Below are 18,892 nucleotides of genomic sequence, written 5' to 3' on the forward strand. Positions count from 1 at the left end.
TGACTCTGCATATCCATCAAAGAATCATGTAAATATATGTATGGTAAAACAAGTTATGGCCCGTATATATATAGTACATTGTGATTGTGAATATGATTTCCTGATAAAGAAACCATCAATGTTAAAGAAAGGAAAGTCAATACACAAAACAAATAGATATGTAGAGTTTTGAGTCTTTGACAAAAAGTAATAATTGGAACAGAAAAGAAAAGAAAAATAACAGAGGAGACCACACGTAGGAGAGAAGAGGCAAAATCCTAAAAGGCCGTGGAGCGACGCACGTGAGGGTCCAACACCAAATCCTCACTTCAAGGTTTCTCGTTTGACTTAACCCTCTAGTCTTGAGATTCGTGCCAAAATTTGATCCTTTTCTCTTCATCTTCTTTTACGAAATAATATGAAAATATTTCCCTTTTTTTTGGTAAAATGTTAAATAAAACAGATTGTGAAAAATATTTCCTTTGTTTCATTATTATAACTAGTTTTAGACAAATTTTTTTTTATCTCAAAACATAAATAGTTTTTATATTTTAATGCCCTTTTTACTTAATGAATATTATATGACCAATTAAATAATGTTAGTTTTTTTATAATTGGTTGAATTTATTGATTAACTGTTATTTTTTAATAAACTAATAACTTTTTTAATGTTACTATTTTTAGGTTAAACTAATTACATTCTGAAATAGATGGAGTATACGAAAGTACAATACTATGGTAACTTTAAATTCCTAAATTCCATGTAACATAAATCAGTTGCAAAAAAAAAAAAAATTCCATGTAACATAACACGAAACACGTAAAAACATTGGATTCTCGCGGTAAATCATCTCTTTGTAACAATTTATGAAACTTACAAAGTTTTTGTTGCCCAATATTAATTTATAATTATTTTATTGAGATGTGCCGTTGCCTTTACGAAGACGGCATGCATTAAACCCGTATTAATGAAGGGTTTAAACATGTTCTGAAAAAAACTTATATTGATAGTTTATACTTTAATACTATCCATTATGGCTAAGTGTTACGTATTTATTAGAAAAGTGAATACGCTCCAGTTAGCTACTATATATATACACACACCACACACATAGTGTGTGTGTGTTGTACTTGTTCACAGTCTCATTTTCAGGTGGATTACTGGATCATCTAGCTAGTTATATATTGATTGTAGTTTATTACAAGGAGGAAATTAATAACTATGTTTTCGAAAATTATATCTAACAGAATTATAAAAGTTATGCTATCAAGATAATCTACATGTAAAAAAAAAGAAAAGTAGAATAGTTTCACCAGCCATACAAGTGTTCATTATTGGTGGCTTAGTTTGAGGTATTGAAGATGAGTAACAAAACACCAAGCAAGCTGGAGCCGCCTTCTTTCTGTCTGTCATAAGTGAGCATCGGCTTGTTAGAAATAGAATGGTCGTCACTGAGTGGATATTAAATGGGCCTTTAAGTATACGCTTTTGACATTCGGCTCATTAAATACAAAAAGCCCACCACCTGGTTGATTTTTAATTATTGACTAGGCCTCGTCCTCGTGTTATCATGTATTTATACTTTGCAGCCCCTAGATGACTTTTTAATTTATTCTCTTAGCCCTTTACTTTTATTAATTAGTATGAAGCCCAACTTTTTTTGACAACGATTGGTTTCATACCGTACGGTAACAAATAAAAGTCTTTATCTCTCTCTCCCTCCTTCCTTTGCGTTACAGATTTGACTAATCATCTCCCTGGTGGTTCCACGCCGGAGCTCCAAAGGCAGCACGACGATCATCAAGTCTCGATCTTTCAGACCACCTTCGACAATCAATAAAGGGTTTGATCGCTGTACGCAAGGAGTAAGCTTTTCGATTCTTATCACGATGTAATCTACGTCGGATAATCCTTCCTGTTTATGAGTTTCTAGATAAAAGTTTCCAAATTTAGAAAGCCTTGTGGTGAAAAGCACATAGATTTTTGTTAATGTAGGTAAGATATTATTGCTCTTTACAAACTAGTTTTTTACCCTCTTGGAGCTTACTTGTGAGCATCTTAATATCATCATAGTTTAATTGGGTGGGTGGGAACTTGTTTGTATGCAAGGTCAATGGCGTCTTCTTCTTCTGATACATGGATGAGAGAGTACAACGAGGCTTTAAAACTCTCTGAGGATATAAACGGCATGATGTCCGAAAGAAACTCCTCTGGTTTAACCGGACCTGATGCTCAACGCCGTGCTTCAGCTATACGAAGGAAGATCACCATTTTGGGGACTCGATTAGACAGTCTTCAATCCCTTCTCGTTAAAGTTCCTGGGAAGCAACATGTGTAAGCTGTTTTCAGTTAGACTACATTTAGTTTCTTGTTGGGTCTTCTTAACCGAATGTGAAAGGCAGGTCAGAGAAAGAGATGAATCGTCGTAAGGATATGGTTGGGAACTTGAGATCAAAGGCGAATCAGGTGGCGTCTGCTTTGAACATGTCGAACTTTGCTAATAGAGACAGCTTGCTTGGGCCAGATACAAAGCCTGATGATGCAATCAACAGAGTCTCTGGCATGGATAACCAAGGCATTGTTGGATTCCAACGACAAATTATGAGAGGTAAGCTCTGTTAATTTCACATTTATGCTAGGACCATATTGATGATATTGGCTTCTGTATCTATTCCATGAGTAGAACAAGACGAAGGGCTGGAGAAGTTGGAGGAAACTGTCATGAGTACCAAACACATTGCTCTCGCTGTCAACGAGGAGCTCACTCTACAGACAAGGCTTATCGTATGTATCTTCTGCTGTGTTGTTTCATTGTTTTGCTGCTGCATTTCCTTGATTATTTTTTTGTTGTTTTCCTGCATGCAGGATGACTTAGACTACCATGTGGATGTTACGGACTCTCGCTTAAGGGTAATTACATTCTTTGAATAAACTTAACTTAGTTAGCCCATTGATAACAAGGACTTCAAGTTGTGGTCTGTGGCATTAAATGGCAAGAGCTACCTAATAATAAGCGTAGTGACTGACCACACACGGTTCTATTATGTCCAATGTAGTTACTTTCATAATCTTAAAAAGCAAGGTCTATAGTGTATACTTTTTTTTATGGAGTCACATTTGGACTTAATGTGGCCTGATTGTGTGTTTCTTAATAATGACAGCGTGTGCAGAAGAGCCTTGCAGTGATGAACAAGAATATGAAAGGAGGTTGCTCGTGCATGTCCATGCTCTTGTCAGTGCTTGGAATCGTCGGTCTTGCTCTTGTCATTTGGCTGCTGGTTAAGTACCTGTAATGCCCACTAATATGATGAATCAAATTCTATCTTGGTCTTTCAGCCTCTCGTCTATGCGTATGGTTATATTGTCTTATGTGTACATCGCTGCGTGCAAGAACCCTTCAAAAAGTATATAATCAAAGTTGTATTTTGTGTTGTATTATATGACTCCTACTTGGTTCACGAAAAGACTGTATCACAACCTCTTTGATCTCGTGTGGATTATATACTTTGTTTTTTGCTTTGCACAAGACATATACAAAGAGAAAGAATGACACTATATATTACTATAACGTGAAGCAATTCTGTGGTTTGCGAGAGTGTCTCGCCTTTAATATACAATTTACCATTTCATTCAAGAAAATAAAAGAGGACCTATGGGACTGGTGAAGGAGATGGTGTTGTGGCTCGAAGCAGTTGTTGCAGAAACCTAGCTGCTAGACGTTGCCCTACACCTCCTGCAACACGTCCTCCAAGTCTCCTTGCTTCTGGTTGTTGCAACACCTGATTAACAACAACAACAAACCAGGAGTAGTACTTTAGCCCATGAATCAATCAAGTACATCATTATTAGGTTAGTGCACAATGTCAATGAAGAGATTTATTACCTGTGCTATTGGCTGCAAAATAGCTGGGTCAAAGCTTTCTGAAGACTGCAGAAGGCTCCAGATTCTTGAGACCTGGTCCCGAAGCTCAAGCGTGCTTTCGAGTTCTGTGGGATTCATTGTCAGAGGGCCACCATTCCCATTTCCATTGAAGACGAGAGATCTCATAAACTCAGGCATTGAATTGTACGTATCAACAACACTCCCCAGAGCAAACGCTTCACTGACTCTCACAGCTTCTTTAATCACCAACAGTCGAAGCTCTTCTCCGTTTGGATCCAGCAGCAGCTTCAACACAGGCTGCAAAGCATCTTTTGATGAGAAATCTCTATCTTTACTCCCCTGTTGCAGAAGGTTCTCGAGCCTGCCCCACCTAAACTTCCCATCTTTGAACAGAAGCTCGATAAGTGCGTCTCTCAGATACGGGTTCTGATCAGTGAGAAGCCTCTTGGCAAAATAAGGGTACGATGCAGCCAACACTTTGAAATCAGGATCTGCGTAAAGTGCCAAACCTTCAAGCACGGTAAGCGACCTCAGAATCAAAGCGTAGTAAGCCGGAACGTCAAATGGATACTGATAGAAGACGGCACCTAAACCATCAACCAGCGTTTTGAAGTTGAGCTCGCTGACTGTGTAGTTAAGCGCATCGTCAAAGAAGTCTCTGAGAGCTGGTATGATGGGAGTAACGTCTACATCAGGCGACAAGAACTTCAACGCATAGTAATCTCGAGCCATGGCTTCATAGTCTCTGTTGACCAAATGTACAACATGGCCTATAATAGCAAACCTAGCTTCCTCCGGTGTCTCACTCATCATGCCAAAGTCAAGAAAGGCGAGTTTGCCATCAGGTGTTGCCAAGAGGTTACCAGGATGAGGGTCAGCATGGAAGAAACCATACTCCAAGAGCTGCCTTAAGCTACACTGGATTCCCGTATTCACAAGATCCAGAACCTTCAAGCCTTGGCTCTCGATGGCAACTTGCTCGTTCAGCTTAGTTCCCTCCACCCATTCCATTGTCAGCACCTTGCGGCTCGTGTAGTCCCAGAAGATATCAGGCACAAGAACATCAGCTTTATCAGCATAGAGCTTCTTAAACCTCCTAGCGTTTTGCGCCTCCTGGACGTAGTTCAGCTCCTGGTAAACTCTGCAGGCGAACTCGTCGATAAGGGCGAGGACGTCGGTGGTGATGAAGTCTACATACTTGTTAATGAGTTTCCCAACTCCTCTGATGAGGTAGAAGTCAAGACCAATGGCTTCTTCGATCCCAGGGCGTTGGACTTTGACAGCAACAACCTGACCCGAGTACCTCAGGTGGGCTTTGTAAACCTGACCTAAACTAGCTGCTGCGATTGGGTCAGGGGATATAGACGAGAAAATGGATTCTAGAGACAGATCCAGCTCCCTCTCGATGCAAGCAAAGGCCTCTGCGTCAGGGAAGGTTGGCAAAGCATCCTACTTAGCCACTCAAAACAGATAGAAACAATGTTAGAGAAATGTTGTCAATATCTAAGCTGAGTGAGTAAATCAAAAAGAGACGTGAACCTGAAGCTCAGCAAGCTCTTCGAGGTAATCAGGTGGACAGAGGTCGGGTCGGGTGGATAAACCTTGACCCAACTTAACAAAAGTAGGGCCCAGACGAGTGAATATCCTTCGTAGCTCACCAGCTCTCTTCTTCATATTCTCCTCTAGCTTCCCTCGCCTCTGATCAATCCCCAACTTCAGCGCGAAGCCACCCAAAGCTGTCAATATCTCCACGCTTCTCCGCAAAGCCTGATGGCATAATCTCTATCTCAGTTCAAAGTTCAAAACTTTACAAAGGATTCAAAGTTAAAGAGGAGGTATAACCTTGAGAGGCTGAGAGCCGTGTTTCCTGGCGATGAGCTCCGGGGAATAGACAGAGGCGTCAACGGCACGACCCAGAGCTCGGGCCTCCGCTTGAAGATCATCCGCGAGGTCAGCACGTTTGTATTGTACAACAGGCGCAGGAGACGGTCTCGAGGAGGAGGGAGGACTTGGCGTTACTCCATCTTCCCTGGGACGAGCTTGAACGAGAGCTGCACGAGCTAATCTCTTCCGGTTTGGAAAGAAAAACTTAGACTTTGCAACGTGTCTTCTTGAATTGCGGAAGGAAACACCATCACCGACTAGAGTTAAACCAAGAGACTGGCCAACCACAAGACTCGTCATCGTGTAAAACCAGAGAGAGAGAGAAGAAAGAATTGAGATTGTGGTTACTCCTCAGCCATGAAAGAAGAGGAAAGAGAGAAGGAGAGAGAAATAAATGAGGAGATATTTGTAAGCGTGAGATGGAGAGAGTTACAAGAGTTTCTGGTTGCTTTGCTTACTTCACCTAAGAAAATAAAACTCCCCCAAAAAACAAGGTCCACACTTGTGGCGTGCCGTGACGTTCTCTATTTAAGTCGGAGGAAACTAAATACTTACAAAAGACAAAAGGAATTAAAACCAAACCTATCTAGAGCACAAGATTCGTGGGATTTATTTGACATTTATAATCTCAGCCATGACAATTCTCTTTTTTTTTTGTTTTTGTGAATGCAAGTAGCCAAACAATATCCACAAAAGTTCATTCAGAGCAAGTCTAGTAATTGCTATTATTACTCTCGTTTCTAGTGACTTATTAGATATTTTCTGAGTGTAGGTTAATCAGTAATTTACCTCTTATGGAACTCTCTTAGTTTTGTCCTGAATCTACTTCCTGATGGTGAATCTTCATCATCTAAACCTAGTCATATAACGTTTGTTCACCACCTCAAAGCCCTGACAAAACATAAAAATAGGGTATCAATCATGTCCTGTTTTCTGAATCGAGAGTAACTTTACATTTTGAGGAGAAAAATAACCAAATCATTATATATTACTTTTCACTTGACTTGCATCACTGCTATATCGCCTACAACCTCTAGGGCTCCAAGCATCTACCAGTGGATTGGCAGCACCTGAAATCAATTCCAGTAGCATCAATGATCACAAGGGTTGAATAATTTGGCTTACCTATTAGCAACAGAAACACTTACATCAGTACTAAAGAAGAATGAAACAACAATGGATGTAGTTGCTGTGAAGATAGTTTGACCATGTCCTTCTGCGAGATTGTGAACAGATTGCAGAGCAAGAGCAAAAGCCATAGCACCTCGAAGTCCTATGCAACCCACATGTCTTGTTTGTTTTTTTACTGAGGTACTGAAACAAAGAGCTGTATCCAGGGGCGAAGCCAGACTTATTTCCAACCGGGTGTAAAAAAAATAATATAAATGAAATAATTAAAATATATAGTGATAAAAGTTAAAATAGGGGATTTAAACTCAGATTCCTTAAGATATTGTGGGTGCACTTTCACCAAATCAGCCACTTTCATCTATGTAAAAATTTCAGTTTGTAAATAATTATGGGTGCATGTGCATCCTTATCCTTCCACCTAGCTTCGTTCCTGGCGGTATCTTACCACTGTGCCAAAGCCAAACCAAAGTGCCTTTGATGCGTCATAGGTAATTTTAGTGGCAGAGCCAGAATGTTTTCGTACCGGGTTCAGTCATAAACCTATATATATATATATAAATATAAAAACTTATTTATAAATGGCTAAAATAATTTTACAAAAAGTATTTTTTATAGCTTAAATATATTTTTGTTCTGATTCGATTTTAAATCTTTAAATAGTTTTTAAGCAAAAAAAATGAGAGAAACATTTAAAAACTAGTCACCGGCATAATTTTCTAATACTATTTTCATAATTTTATTTCTATAAATTTTTCACAGTTATTTAATAAAATTTAAAATTAAAACTCTCCAAATTTTTTATAAAAAAATAAATTAAATTAAAAAAAATGTAAAAGAAAATAACTTGAACATACATAATGTTTTATATTTTCTAGCTCACAAAAACAAAAATGAAACGGCAGGCTAACTTTGATAAAATTTTAACGTGAGAATTTACAAAGTAAAAAATCACTTAGTAAATAATATTACAGATTGCCAGAATTTGATAAGAATCCATTAGTAATATCTTTTTGAGAAGAAATTAATGAATACATCAATTTTCATAACTCCATTTAGTGCCTTAGTTCATTATCTTTTTGTGACTAAAGAAGAAACCAAAGAGACGTTTCCACATCATTACTTGGGCTCAACTTTTGTCATAACAGAGTAGCCACCACTATAATCAAAAGCTCCTTCTCCATCACGTACTTCTTTCTTCCTCAGATTCTCTCCATACAAAACTTTATCACCACCTTTCACGCCTCCAAAATCTGTCGCCGAAGATGAAGCCGACGCAGAGGAGCTGCTAGTGCTCGCTCCACTGTTCTGTATAATAATCTCAATCTCCTTCACCACTTCACTCATCGTTGGCCTCTCAGCCGCCGTCTCATCAACGCATTTTAAGGCTAACTCCATGTACCGGCCTAGTTCTGGTAGAGCTCCGGCGTCTCTTAAAGAACGGTCCATTTTTTCTCTCAGTCCGTAGAACTCCTCGTCGCTTTTGTTCATTACAAGCTTGATCTCTCGGACAATGTACTTGCCTTTCTCTATCGGCTGTTTCGCTGTGATCAGTTCAAGTAACACAACGCCGAAGCTGTACACGTCGCTCTTCTCTGTAAGTTTCTGCGTTGTGTAGTATTCTGGATCCAAATATCCCTGCCATTAATGGATGTGAGAAAACTAATACAGATAAACACGAAAAGGTGGACGACATGACGATGACAATTCAAGAAACACAAGATTATTGTGTTCTATTTGAATGTTCCGCTTAATTCAATAGCATAATTGTCGAGCGTTTAAAAAAAACAAGATTATATGAGTATTCCGCATCCTACAACCACTTGCATGCTTAGATCCTATAAGAGTGACTGAATAGAAACCGAGTTGACCAAATAGAAACCAAGTCCGAACATATTCAAGGCATATCAATATGTAATTTGTAATAGTATAATTAACCATCATTAAAAAAAAACCAAGATTATGAGTATCCCGCATCCTAAAACCACTTGCATGCTTAGATCAAGGGTGACTAAATAGAAATCGAGAAACCGAGTCCTGACATATTAAAAGCATATCGATATATAGCTCCTTCAATAATGAAACAGTGATTCATTGATCTGCATCTCATGATACATGACATGAATGAAATAAACCTTACCAATGTGCCTTTGACTTGGGTTGAAACATGGCCTTTGGTGCAGTCAGAAACCAGCTTGGACAAACCAAAGTCAGCAACCTTGGCCGTGAGATTCTCATCCAAAAGAATGTTGGTTGATTTCACGTCCCTGTGTATGATAGGAGGATCCGCCAGTTCGTGGAGGTAAGCTAGTCCTCTTGCTGATCCCAGAGCCACTCTCAGCCTCCGTTTCCAGTCCAGAGCAATACCAGATCTCCCTATAAACAATGCACAAGGAGTTAAAATGTATCTGAATATTTGAGCAGCTAAAGACCAGACTGTGCAAGTACCTGTTAAGCTGTCTTTCAGTGATCCGTTGGACATGAACTCGTACACCAGAATCTGCTCGCCTTGTTCGAAACAAAACCCAACAAGCCCAACTAGGTTCTTGTGATGAACTCTAGAAAGCAACTCAATCTCTGTTTTGAACTCGTGACCTCCTTGTGTTGATCCTTGCTGTGCTCTTTTTATAGCCACCATCTGTCCATCTGAGAGCATTCCTTTATACACCTTTCCATAACCTCCAGAACCCAACTCACTGCTCATGGAGAAGTTGTTGGTGATCTTCTTAAGTTCTTCATAGGAGAACCATCTAGCCCCTTTCAGCTGCGGCGCGCCACCACTGTCTTTCCCACTTGATGCCCATGAAACTGAGATACAACCACTGTTTGTCTTAGCTAATCAAAACATTTATTGTAAAACATAAATTTTCAATTTTAAAAGTGAATGTAAGTTAGTATATAATTTCTTCTTCTTCTAGTGGACGTTCCCTCTATTAGAAGTGTTCCAGAAATGTCTGCAATCGAGTAAATAGCTCTACGAACTTGCTCATACTCTGAAGGCACTAAAAGCTTATATTGTTTCTTCAAATAATGCAATTTCTATATAACATTTGACTTACCAAACGGTCTACTCAAACCGATAGCTTGCTCTGCACGTCTCTTCTGCCAAAATGCGTATATTCCTAGGGCAACAAGGCACAAGACCAAAGCGCTGCAACCAGTTATTATCCCTGTGACCATCCTAGAGCTCAAGGAACGTCCGTTACCGTCAGCTGCATAAAGTTTCAGGACTGTTAGAGCCCAGTTATAACTAAGGTTATAAAAAAAATTTATGTACATGTTACCTGGGAAAGTGTAGGGAGATGCAATGAAATAGTAAGGTCCAAACAGTGGAGGAGGTTTATAAGTTTGATTACTCAAGTCAAATCCAATTCTCTGTACTTCACTTCTGTTGAAATACTTCCCCGTAGATGGGAAAAGTTCCAGCTGTATCTGGAGATAATCATCATTGTTGAAGAAAGGGTTTTGTAGAGAGACTGATCCTGGAGTGAGTCCTAGCTTCACCCACAAGCTCATCTCTAGTGAATGGTACGTGTTTGCATTGGTAAGGTCTCTGAACATAGGCCCTCGGAAGTAGAGTGTGCCTTCATAAGGGTAGGCGCATTCACAGCTCTGAGGGCTAACCTTTTGGTCTAATGGACAAGATTTTCCTCCACAGTTAGCAAGACTGGTCGAGTATATACGTTTGGCTTGTTTCTGCTGAATCTGGCAGTAGTTTGTGTTGGAGAGAGCTGTTGTGCATACAGGGTTTCCTACGAGTCTACAACAAAGAGAGCTTCGTTAATAAGTTGCTAGAGAAAGTTTTAGTTGCTAGTTAGTTAAAGAAGAGTTTTACATTAATGTATTGGTGTATCCAGAGCTCAGTGTTACAGAGGAAATGTCATTATCTTGCAGATCAACGAGTTGTAGCTCTGGACCTACTGTGTCTCCTAAGCTCAGTGTTCCGTTGAATGCATTCTTTCTCAGTTTCCTGTACAAATCAAAATCAGATTTGGGATGATATTTAAAGCTGTTGTTAACTTGATGGAGACTTACACTTGCTGAAGCTGTGGGTAGCCAAAGAGCTTATTAGGCAGTGGTCCGTGAAGAGACCCATATTCCATCACCCTAAATCCACAAAAAGAAGGTATATTTACATATTTCCTCATGAGCGGTTTGTAAACTGTAGCAGAGAAGCACTTACAGTGTAGTTAATGAAGGTAAGGTTGAGAACCAGAGAGGAGGCTCTGATGGATCAAATGAGTTATTGCTCAGGTCTCTGTAACATATATCACATTTTTTGTCACAAAAGTGTAGCAGACAAAGGAGGTTTCTGGTGCTGATTAACTTACACATAGTTCAGAGATTTCATGTCTGATAAATCTGGTAAAGATCCTACCAGTTTGTTGTGGGCTAAGTTCCTGAGAGACCACAAGTAAAGATGTATTCTCTCATTAGCTAGGCCTAAAATGATCAATCTGCAAATATTACAAGTTGATTTACACTCACAGTTCAATGATGTTTGTGAGATTACTAAGATTCTCTGGGACTTTTCCGGTCAGAGTGTTTCTGTCAAGCCGCCTGATACAATCCAAGAGAGTGAGATAGTCCTTTTAAAGAGAAGTAGGGAAGAACTATGAAGCTAAGGACATGGAGATGTTATGTTACTCACAGAACCTCTAGTGTCTGAACAAGTCCCAAAGTGGAAGGTATGCTCCCTGTGAATTGATTTCCATCAAATAATCTGACATTTGAAACAAACCATTAGTAACCTTAAATCTCGTGTTAGATTAAATAAGCAATCTAAGTCCCACATCAAGTATTAGACTAAATAAAACATAATACATAAGACTAAAGAAAACCAAATTTATAAGTCTGGTCCAACTCCAGTTAGTATGAGAGCTCTTGAGAAGCAACCGATCCAATAACAAATTCGTGATGGTTTAGGCCTAAAGCGGACAATATTTTACTATAAGCTAGAGATTGAACATTTGGTAAAATACTATTTGACTTACACATGGATCAATATCATCTCAGAGCTGAAGAGTTTTGGTGGAATAGTGCCTGAGAGCTGATTCTTGTTGAAGTGACTGCATTTTTAAGCATTTGCATCAGATGAAGCTGAAGACATACACGGACAGAAGATGTCTTGTAATTAAAAAAAAAATACTCACAAGTGTTTGGCTTTTAAGAGAAGATCAAGACCAGGACTAGAGCCTGATGATATTGGAATGGGTCCTGTCAACTGATTATCCGCAAGATCCAACCAATAGACTTTACTGAGGTTTCCTAGAGACGCTGGAATTTTACCAGTGAAATTATTGGAGTTCAAGGCCCTGGAGAACAAATGATGGAACCCATCAGACATTGATTTGATTTCAGGACAAGAAGTATTAGAGGAGCTTCTTACAAGAAGGATAGATCTTTGAGATAACCAATTTCATTAGGGATGCTACCAGTGAAGCCACATCCAGCAAGTATACTGAAGATCCAATAGGACTGTTTGTTAGATAGATACACAACACAAACACAAGGAAGAGCAGCGAGATTCTCACAGAATGTTGAGCTTTTGCAGGTCTCTTAAACGGGAAGTAAGTGAACCTGTGAGTCCTGGATTGAAAGAAAGGTCCCTGAAACAACACAAAGTCTCCACTTCAGGTAAAACAAAAAAACAAATGTTCATGTTTTGTGTTCATCGAAAAGAGACTGACAAGGATCTTAGTTCGGATAGTTCTCCAATGTCTCCACTAAGCCTTCCTTTGAGACCCATTGTTGATAAACCCCTAAACACAAAAGACTTGCTTGCTCAGTACGTTACCAAAATGAAGCAAGCCTAATGTATTAAGCAACACTCACAAAGCAGTGATTCTGGAGTTATTGCAGGAGACACCTTCCCAAGGAGTTCCACAAGGATCATCAGAGCCTCCCCAGCTAGGTGGCGTGTTGTCCCACTGATCCATCAAAGAACGAAGAGCCGCCGCTAATAGATACCAAAACAAAACAAAGATCAAAGAAGCATTACAAATCATTTCCGTTCCATTCAAGGGAAAAGCATGAGAATACTACCATCACGAGGGTCAGTTACTGATGAAACCATCGAGAAGACAGTGAACGAGTAAGTGAGACAGAACAAGAACAACCGGAAAGTAGCCGTCATGGTGGTTGTTGCAGCCACCATTGTTCCTCAAAATACATGAGTTCTTGAGGTTTGATATTTAAGTGAAATTTATGAGAGAACAAATAGTTTAAAGTATCTTCCTTGTGAGACACGATTAATCATTATATCATCAAGAAAGACAAAATGTGTGTGCCAATAGGAACACGAGTGCTACCAAGAAGAGTTGGTTTCATTTGCTTTCAATCAATTTTCCTTTACTTCTAAGTCAATCTAACGGCTGGTATGTCTCTTTTTGTGGAAATACTTTTTAGCTATTAAAACGTTTGAGTGATACATCTTCAAATAAATACAAAATCATTCAGATAACCAATACAAAGATAATCATGTAAGCTTAAGTTACCGTTAAGCTATGTTTTATAATCAAAGCAACCTTCTTCCATCATTATGCTCAGACAAATAAGATAGTGGAACCTACAACTACAAGTGGGTCCTGTCAGCACCAACCATCTCAATATTTGTTAAAATAGTGACAATAAAAACAACTTGTTTTTACAAGCTTTCAATCAACCCAAATACCTTAATTTTGAGAATACAAATTTATTATCTAATATATATAGATGTTTGATATTATTAAATAAAACAGAAATAATCATATAAAATTATTTAAAAGCTTTTATACATTTTGAAGTTAATACACTAGTAAGAACTTCATATGAAAGAATAAAATAATGTGTACTTGCAAAATATTTACACCTATTAAGATGTTTTTTCTTAAATATTTTATCAACAAAAGTTGATTTGTTAATGGAAGGCTTAATGTTTTTCTAAAACTCTATTAATCAAGGTCTTAACCATTACTTATTGTGAGACCATGAGTGTTAAAGAAAAGTTATACAAGTCAACAAATAATGCTTTGCTAAAAACATTAAGCATTTTACTACAAAAACTATTAATTTAAATCTTGTTGTTTTGTTGTGAATTAAATATTGTATGATGAACTATCTCACATGTCTAAAATATTAATTGGAAGAAGAAAAAACAAAAGTTGAATATGAAACAAAGAACATGGTGATGATGTGTAGTGTTTGTGTAGGTTTAACTTAGAAGCACACAAGTAAACAAAAAAAAAAAGAAGTCACAACCATTTTCTCCAACTAGTTGATCTAAGCTCACCAGAGAAGAACCTTGGAATGCTCAATAAACTATTAACCCTAGTCAACCCTTCCAAAGCAGACCACTCTTCATCATCCTGTGCAACCGATATACATTCAGCAAGTGTCATTGTCATCATCTTTGACTCAATCCCACAACTCTTAGAGATACTTTCCTCTTTAACTGGAACAATCTCCTCCTCCTTGTTACTGATACTGACACTCTCTACAGAGTCTTCATTGTGTGAATCCTTTACTACATTGCTTGAATCTTGTAGAAAGAGGCAGACTACAGTACAGTCATCGTTCTTTGAAGTTGGATACTTGATTCTCCATGATCTAACCGCTGTGTCCACCAAAGCTCTAGCTGCTGTGCTTCGACTAGGAGCAGAAGCAACAATGTCCACAGCCTCTTTGTTAGATAACACATCCCATACACCGTCGCTAGCAAGAATGATGAACTGGTCTTCTTCTGTAAGGTGCCGGTAGTTGATGTCTGGAACTGAGATAAGACCGTAATCTTTGAGACAGAAGTCACCAAAAGCTCGAGCCATTGCTAAACCAGGTGAGTTGCTGTTTGGTAACCATACACGAGCTACCTCTGGCTCATCTTGCAACGCAAAGACTCTGCCTTTACATTTTTGGATTCTCGCTGATTCACCTGAAAGAGTACATAGAAAGAAAACGTTACTAAATTGGCTTCTCAATCTTTAGAGTTTTAAATATGTAACATACTTGGCAGGTCTGGTTTTAAGTCTACGGTTAGTTGTACAGCGACCAAAGCATTGTCTTTGTCTCTTGTGGCAAGAACAGCTCTCGAGTCACCGATGTTTCCGACCACCAAGTCCTCACCCTAAAAAGCAGTCATTATTGAACAATAAAAGCGATGATATTAGAAGAAAGAGTCTAAGCTAGTACCTGCTTGATCAAAGTGACAGAAGTGGTTCCACTGCAGAAACAATCAATAGTAGGATGCATTTTAAGCTCTTTATCTATCTGCTGACAAGACTTGAGCAAGGCGTGTTTAAGAGGCAGATACATCTCTGGAAGTTGTTCACCGTTTGGAATTAACTCACACCATTGCTCATCCATAGTAGTAATAACAGACTCGCTTCTCTGCCCTTCTTCTTCCTCATTCACTAAGCCGCTTTGTTCTGACTCTGATGCTAATTTCAACTGTGTTGAGAGTGTGGAGGGCAATGTGTCTCTGACTTTCTTGGCAACCATATGACCAAATGGTCCGTGTCCATCAAATACACCACAAAACACTGTATCGTCTCTCGAACAAAAGTTCTGCATTTTGGAAGTAGTTTTCATAAGTTATATAATTGTCTTTTTATCTAAATATAACACTAAAAGAAGTAATAAGATAGATACAAGAAACTAGTGGTCCCTTCACAATTATGTGGAAACAGGTCAAAGACAGCACAAGAAGAACACAAAGACACCTCATTTTCAAAGCTCTAAGCTCTGTGATGGTCCCAAAAACAAAACAAAAAAAGACATGCAACATTCCAAGTTTCTCTCACTAGCAACAACAAAAAATAAAGCAACAATGTCCATTTGATCTCCAACAAGTAGCTTCACTCAAACATTGAACAAACCTTTCTTTCGAGTAGTGATCAATTCCTAGTAAATGGGTTGCAAGAACTAAGTGAAAAGATCAAAACTTTGGAGAGAATATGAAAGAAACAAACCTCAAAAACGAGCATAGCGTCTTGATTGGTTCCTTTCTTGCCTTGTTGTGTGTAAAGACATGCAACTTTACTTGAACCATTTGAAATCAACCGATCCAAAGCCTGTTGAGTCCCTTCGATTTCGCCGCCTCCCTTGTAACCTCTCGGCCGCCGCCACCTTCCGGAGCCTAATATATCATCCTCCGCCGTTGAGGCGGTGGTGCTTGTTTCTCCTGGTTCCTTCCTATCTACTGAATGACACAGACCCATTTTTGAAAATCCAGAGATAAAAAAGCTAGAAGCTTTGATCAACAAGATTGAAATCTAGGAACTTTCTGGGGTTTTGTTGGTATAATCTCCTCGACGAACAAAGGAGCCAAACGAGAAAAATGAAAATCAGAAAAAGAGTTCTTACACAGCTTCAACAACCCATACTTTAGCTTTAAGCTTTAGCTTTAGCTTTAAAACAAAAAAAAAAATCGAATTCTTTTGAATTGAGTTACGATTCCTTTAAACGCAGTGAAACCAATACTAGCAGAGCCCAACGTTTTACTTACTCCACTTCCCCGTTCCAAAGATGAAGTAGTGTAATGCTACAAAGAAAGAAACAATTGTGGGAGAGAGGGAGACGAATGATCATATTCAGACAAGGGTCATTGTTTGGTCCCGCACGTGACCTCTTTTGCTTTTTTAGCTTTTTTTTTTAATAGTGTAACGGTGGGAAAATTAGGTTCTTGGCTGCATCGTACCCTCCATCACCAGAAACTCACCCAATTACGACTTGCCACATGTTGAAATTAGGGTGTCTTGTGTCTGTCTTCTGGCTGTGTGTAATGTTTAGAATTTGAACTTAATAATAATTTATTAGTTTGGCTCCACTAATTAATAATTAGTTGAGTATTAACTAGTAATCAGTCACAATGTCCCTTTCAATCTAAATTCTGAAGCCAGCAAAATTTATAAAAATGAATTTTTGTCCAAAATTATTAATCTAAGTACCCACTTGTCTTTAGACCATACGCATATTTGAAAGCAATGTCTAGTTAATACCTTGACTAGAGGTGTTAATCTGGATTTTAGTTTGGTTTATGTTTAAACTTTTAAATTTTAAGATCTTAAATAAACATCAGAGAGAATATAAAGTTACTATTGAGTTAACTAGGTTTTCAATTTGGCATGAGTTAGGCTAGTATACTCTAAAAACATCACAATATAAATAAATTAGGTGATAATTCGCGTCCTGCGCAGAGTAAATAGATTTCAAAATATTATCACTTTTAATTTGTAGATATAATAAAAATTAAAGACATAGCAAGAAATACTATCTGTTATAAAGTAAGGATTAGACGAAATTTTGTATGTCAATCTAAATTAAATTACGAAATTTTTGTTTAAAAATTGTATATTTGTTTACATAAAATAAATTATAAATATAAAATAAAACGAAACATAAGTAATAGATTAATAAAATATAAAAGAAACAATGTCTTGAATGGTAATCGAAGTAGAGTTAAAGCTAACCATTTGATTGTTTGAGAGAATGTTTTGATATAAGCAAAGTCAATAAGAAAGGTGTGGTGAGTTTTCTGAATTATAGAAAATACTACGAATCCCACGTAAGTGTAAACACTAGAGCGTTAAAAAAGAAGCAATTATGACTGAAAATAGAATTCACGGATTGTGTGTTGGCCTTTGCGACACCGAAGACAAGTCTTAGTTGTCCCATTGAACTGGTGAGAGAGAAAGATGCATTCATTTACACTTACACGCATCCAAAATATTGCATTCATTTATCAAAATCCTAAATCTATTTCATCATATCAAGAAATGCTGCTCAATAAACCCTTCTTGTATACGTATATCATTATGTAACGATGGTTATAAAATAGCTACCATGGTACATATAATACATAGTATTCCTAACAAACCTTAAAAGGACTAAACAATAACACAAGTGATAGTGGAGAGTGATGTACTACTTATGAATGAAATTACAAAACATCTGAAAGCAAACCTTGCTTGTATCTTTTTGCTGGGAATGAATCAAACTTATACATCTTCTTAGGTTTTTTTAGGAAATATCAAACCTATGGAATTTGAACATGGAAGTATGAATTTTGGTGGTCATAGACTCAAATAGTTGAATTGAAAAGATTGAAGGTGAGAAGATTGTAGTTAACTCAAGCTTATTTGGGCGTGTTCGGTTTTGTATTTTTGAAGCTCTTCTTCTGCACAAATGAAACACACAAGTTCTTCTTCCGCACAGGAGAACGTAAACACATATAACAAATATACAGCCCATTAAAAGTCCAATAAAAGCTTCATTACAATTAAAACTCATATTTTTTACTTGGATTACTTCCCAAGATTAATCTCTGTAATGGAATGTAATGCTGAAAGGTTTTTGAAAACATTTTTATGGCTTGAATGTAGAGTGGAACATTAAGTGCCTGTTTGTTTCTCCATCCGGATGAACCATTTGGATGGAGATGAAAGTTTTGTTCGCTTAGGCACTAAAAATGCAATTCATTTCGATGATCACTTTCGGAAATTTAGGCTTTCTTTTAAAGTTTATTCAGCTGATCCAATTTGGACTATTTGGATGGAGATTGTTCATTCAATATGGTATAATGTCTATTATTCTCCTGATGTAAATTATAAATTACAAACATAAACATAATATCATTTTGTCACATACGAAAACTGACAAAACCACAAAAACGCATTTTCCCGCGAACACCTAAAATAATTTTTTTCACGCCAAAACCTTAAAAATGCATTTCCACACAAAATTGCAAAAATATGTTTTTCAGCCAAAATGGCAAAAACGTGTTTTCCCGCAAAAATGTGTTTTCATGCCAAAATCACAATAACGCGATTTCACGCCAAAACCCCAAACACATTTTTTCGCAAAAACACGTTTTCACGCCAAAACCACAAAAACATGTTTTGTTTTCTCGCCGGAACATGTTTTCCCGCCAAAACCGAAAAATGCGTTTTCTCATCAAAATGCATTTCCCGCCAAAACTGCAAAACGCGTATTCTTGTGAAAAATGCAAAACGGGTTTCACGCCAAAATGCATTTTTCTGCGA

At 37.8% G+C, this 18,892-nt stretch overlaps 4 protein-coding genes across 8 annotated transcripts; 1 reads left to right on the forward strand and 3 right to left on the reverse strand.

Annotated features, from left to right (window-relative positions):
- Positions 1-1,661: 1,661 nt before the first annotated feature.
- Positions 1,662-3,503, forward strand: LOC125585992 (syntaxin-52). Of its 3 annotated transcripts, none has more exons than XM_048755756.1 (6): positions 1,662-1,845; positions 2,090-2,314; positions 2,383-2,588; positions 2,664-2,764; positions 2,846-2,890; positions 3,142-3,503. In XM_048755756.1, the coding sequence occupies exons 2-6, from the start codon at positions 2,094-2,096 to the stop codon at positions 3,271-3,273; spliced, it is 705 nt and encodes a 234-aa protein (XP_048611713.1). In that variant the 5' UTR covers positions 1,662-1,845; positions 2,090-2,093; the 3' UTR covers positions 3,274-3,503. The 3 variants fall into 3 exon arrangements, with proteins under 3 accessions (XP_048611713.1, XP_048611717.1, XP_048611707.1); XM_048755760.1 differs by having other exon boundaries at positions 1,711-1,975; XM_048755750.1 differs by having other exon boundaries at positions 1,711-1,871.
- Positions 3,504-3,512: 9 nt separating this feature from the next.
- On the reverse strand, positions 3,513-6,189 carry LOC106429696 (protein ACTIVITY OF BC1 COMPLEX KINASE 3, chloroplastic). The gene is made up of 4 exons (XM_013870442.3): positions 5,706-6,189; positions 5,403-5,630; positions 3,864-5,312; positions 3,513-3,759 (listed from the first exon to the last, which is right to left on the reverse strand). The coding sequence occupies exons 1-4, from the start codon at positions 6,045-6,047 to the stop codon at positions 3,631-3,633; spliced, it is 2,148 nt and encodes a 715-aa protein (XP_013725896.1). The 5' UTR covers positions 6,048-6,189; the 3' UTR covers positions 3,513-3,630.
- A 1,603-nt stretch (positions 6,190-7,792) lies between these two features.
- LOC125575650 (leucine-rich repeat receptor protein kinase HPCA1-like) lies at positions 7,793-13,154 on the reverse strand. The gene is made up of 18 exons (XM_048755765.1): positions 12,921-13,154; positions 12,711-12,834; positions 12,566-12,637; positions 12,410-12,484; positions 12,265-12,336; positions 12,029-12,190; positions 11,870-11,944; positions 11,527-11,598; positions 11,364-11,435; positions 11,207-11,275; positions 11,059-11,133; positions 10,911-10,982; positions 10,711-10,845; positions 10,160-10,635; positions 9,935-10,087; positions 9,324-9,683; positions 9,016-9,251; positions 7,793-8,513 (listed from the first exon to the last, which is right to left on the reverse strand). Exons 1-18 carry the CDS (start codon positions 13,030-13,032, stop codon positions 7,995-7,997), a joined length of 2,931 nt encoding a protein of 976 aa, XP_048611722.1. The 5' UTR covers positions 13,033-13,154; the 3' UTR covers positions 7,793-7,994.
- An 826-nt stretch (positions 13,155-13,980) lies between these two features.
- Positions 13,981-16,474, reverse strand: LOC106429672 (probable protein phosphatase 2C 18). 3 transcript variants are annotated; one of them, XM_013870421.3, is made up of 5 exons: positions 16,357-16,474; positions 15,821-16,050; positions 15,042-15,416; positions 14,859-14,976; positions 13,981-14,784 (listed from the first exon to the last, which is right to left on the reverse strand). In XM_013870421.3, the coding sequence occupies exons 2-5, from the start codon at positions 15,833-15,835 to the stop codon at positions 14,108-14,110; spliced, it is 1,185 nt and encodes a 394-aa protein (XP_013725875.1). In that variant the 5' UTR covers positions 15,836-16,050; positions 16,357-16,474; the 3' UTR covers positions 13,981-14,107. The 3 variants fall into 3 exon arrangements, with proteins under 3 accessions (XP_013725875.1, XP_048611729.1, XP_013725874.2); XM_048755772.1 differs by having other exon boundaries at positions 16,215-16,471; XM_013870420.3 differs by having other exon boundaries at positions 15,821-16,472.
- Positions 16,475-18,892: the final 2,418 nt, after the last annotated feature.

This window comes from Brassica napus, chromosome A2 (genome assembly GCF_020379485.1).
Source record: "Brassica napus cultivar Da-Ae chromosome A2, Da-Ae, whole genome shotgun sequence".
Classification (NCBI taxonomy): Eukaryota; Viridiplantae; Streptophyta; class Magnoliopsida; order Brassicales; family Brassicaceae; genus Brassica; species Brassica napus.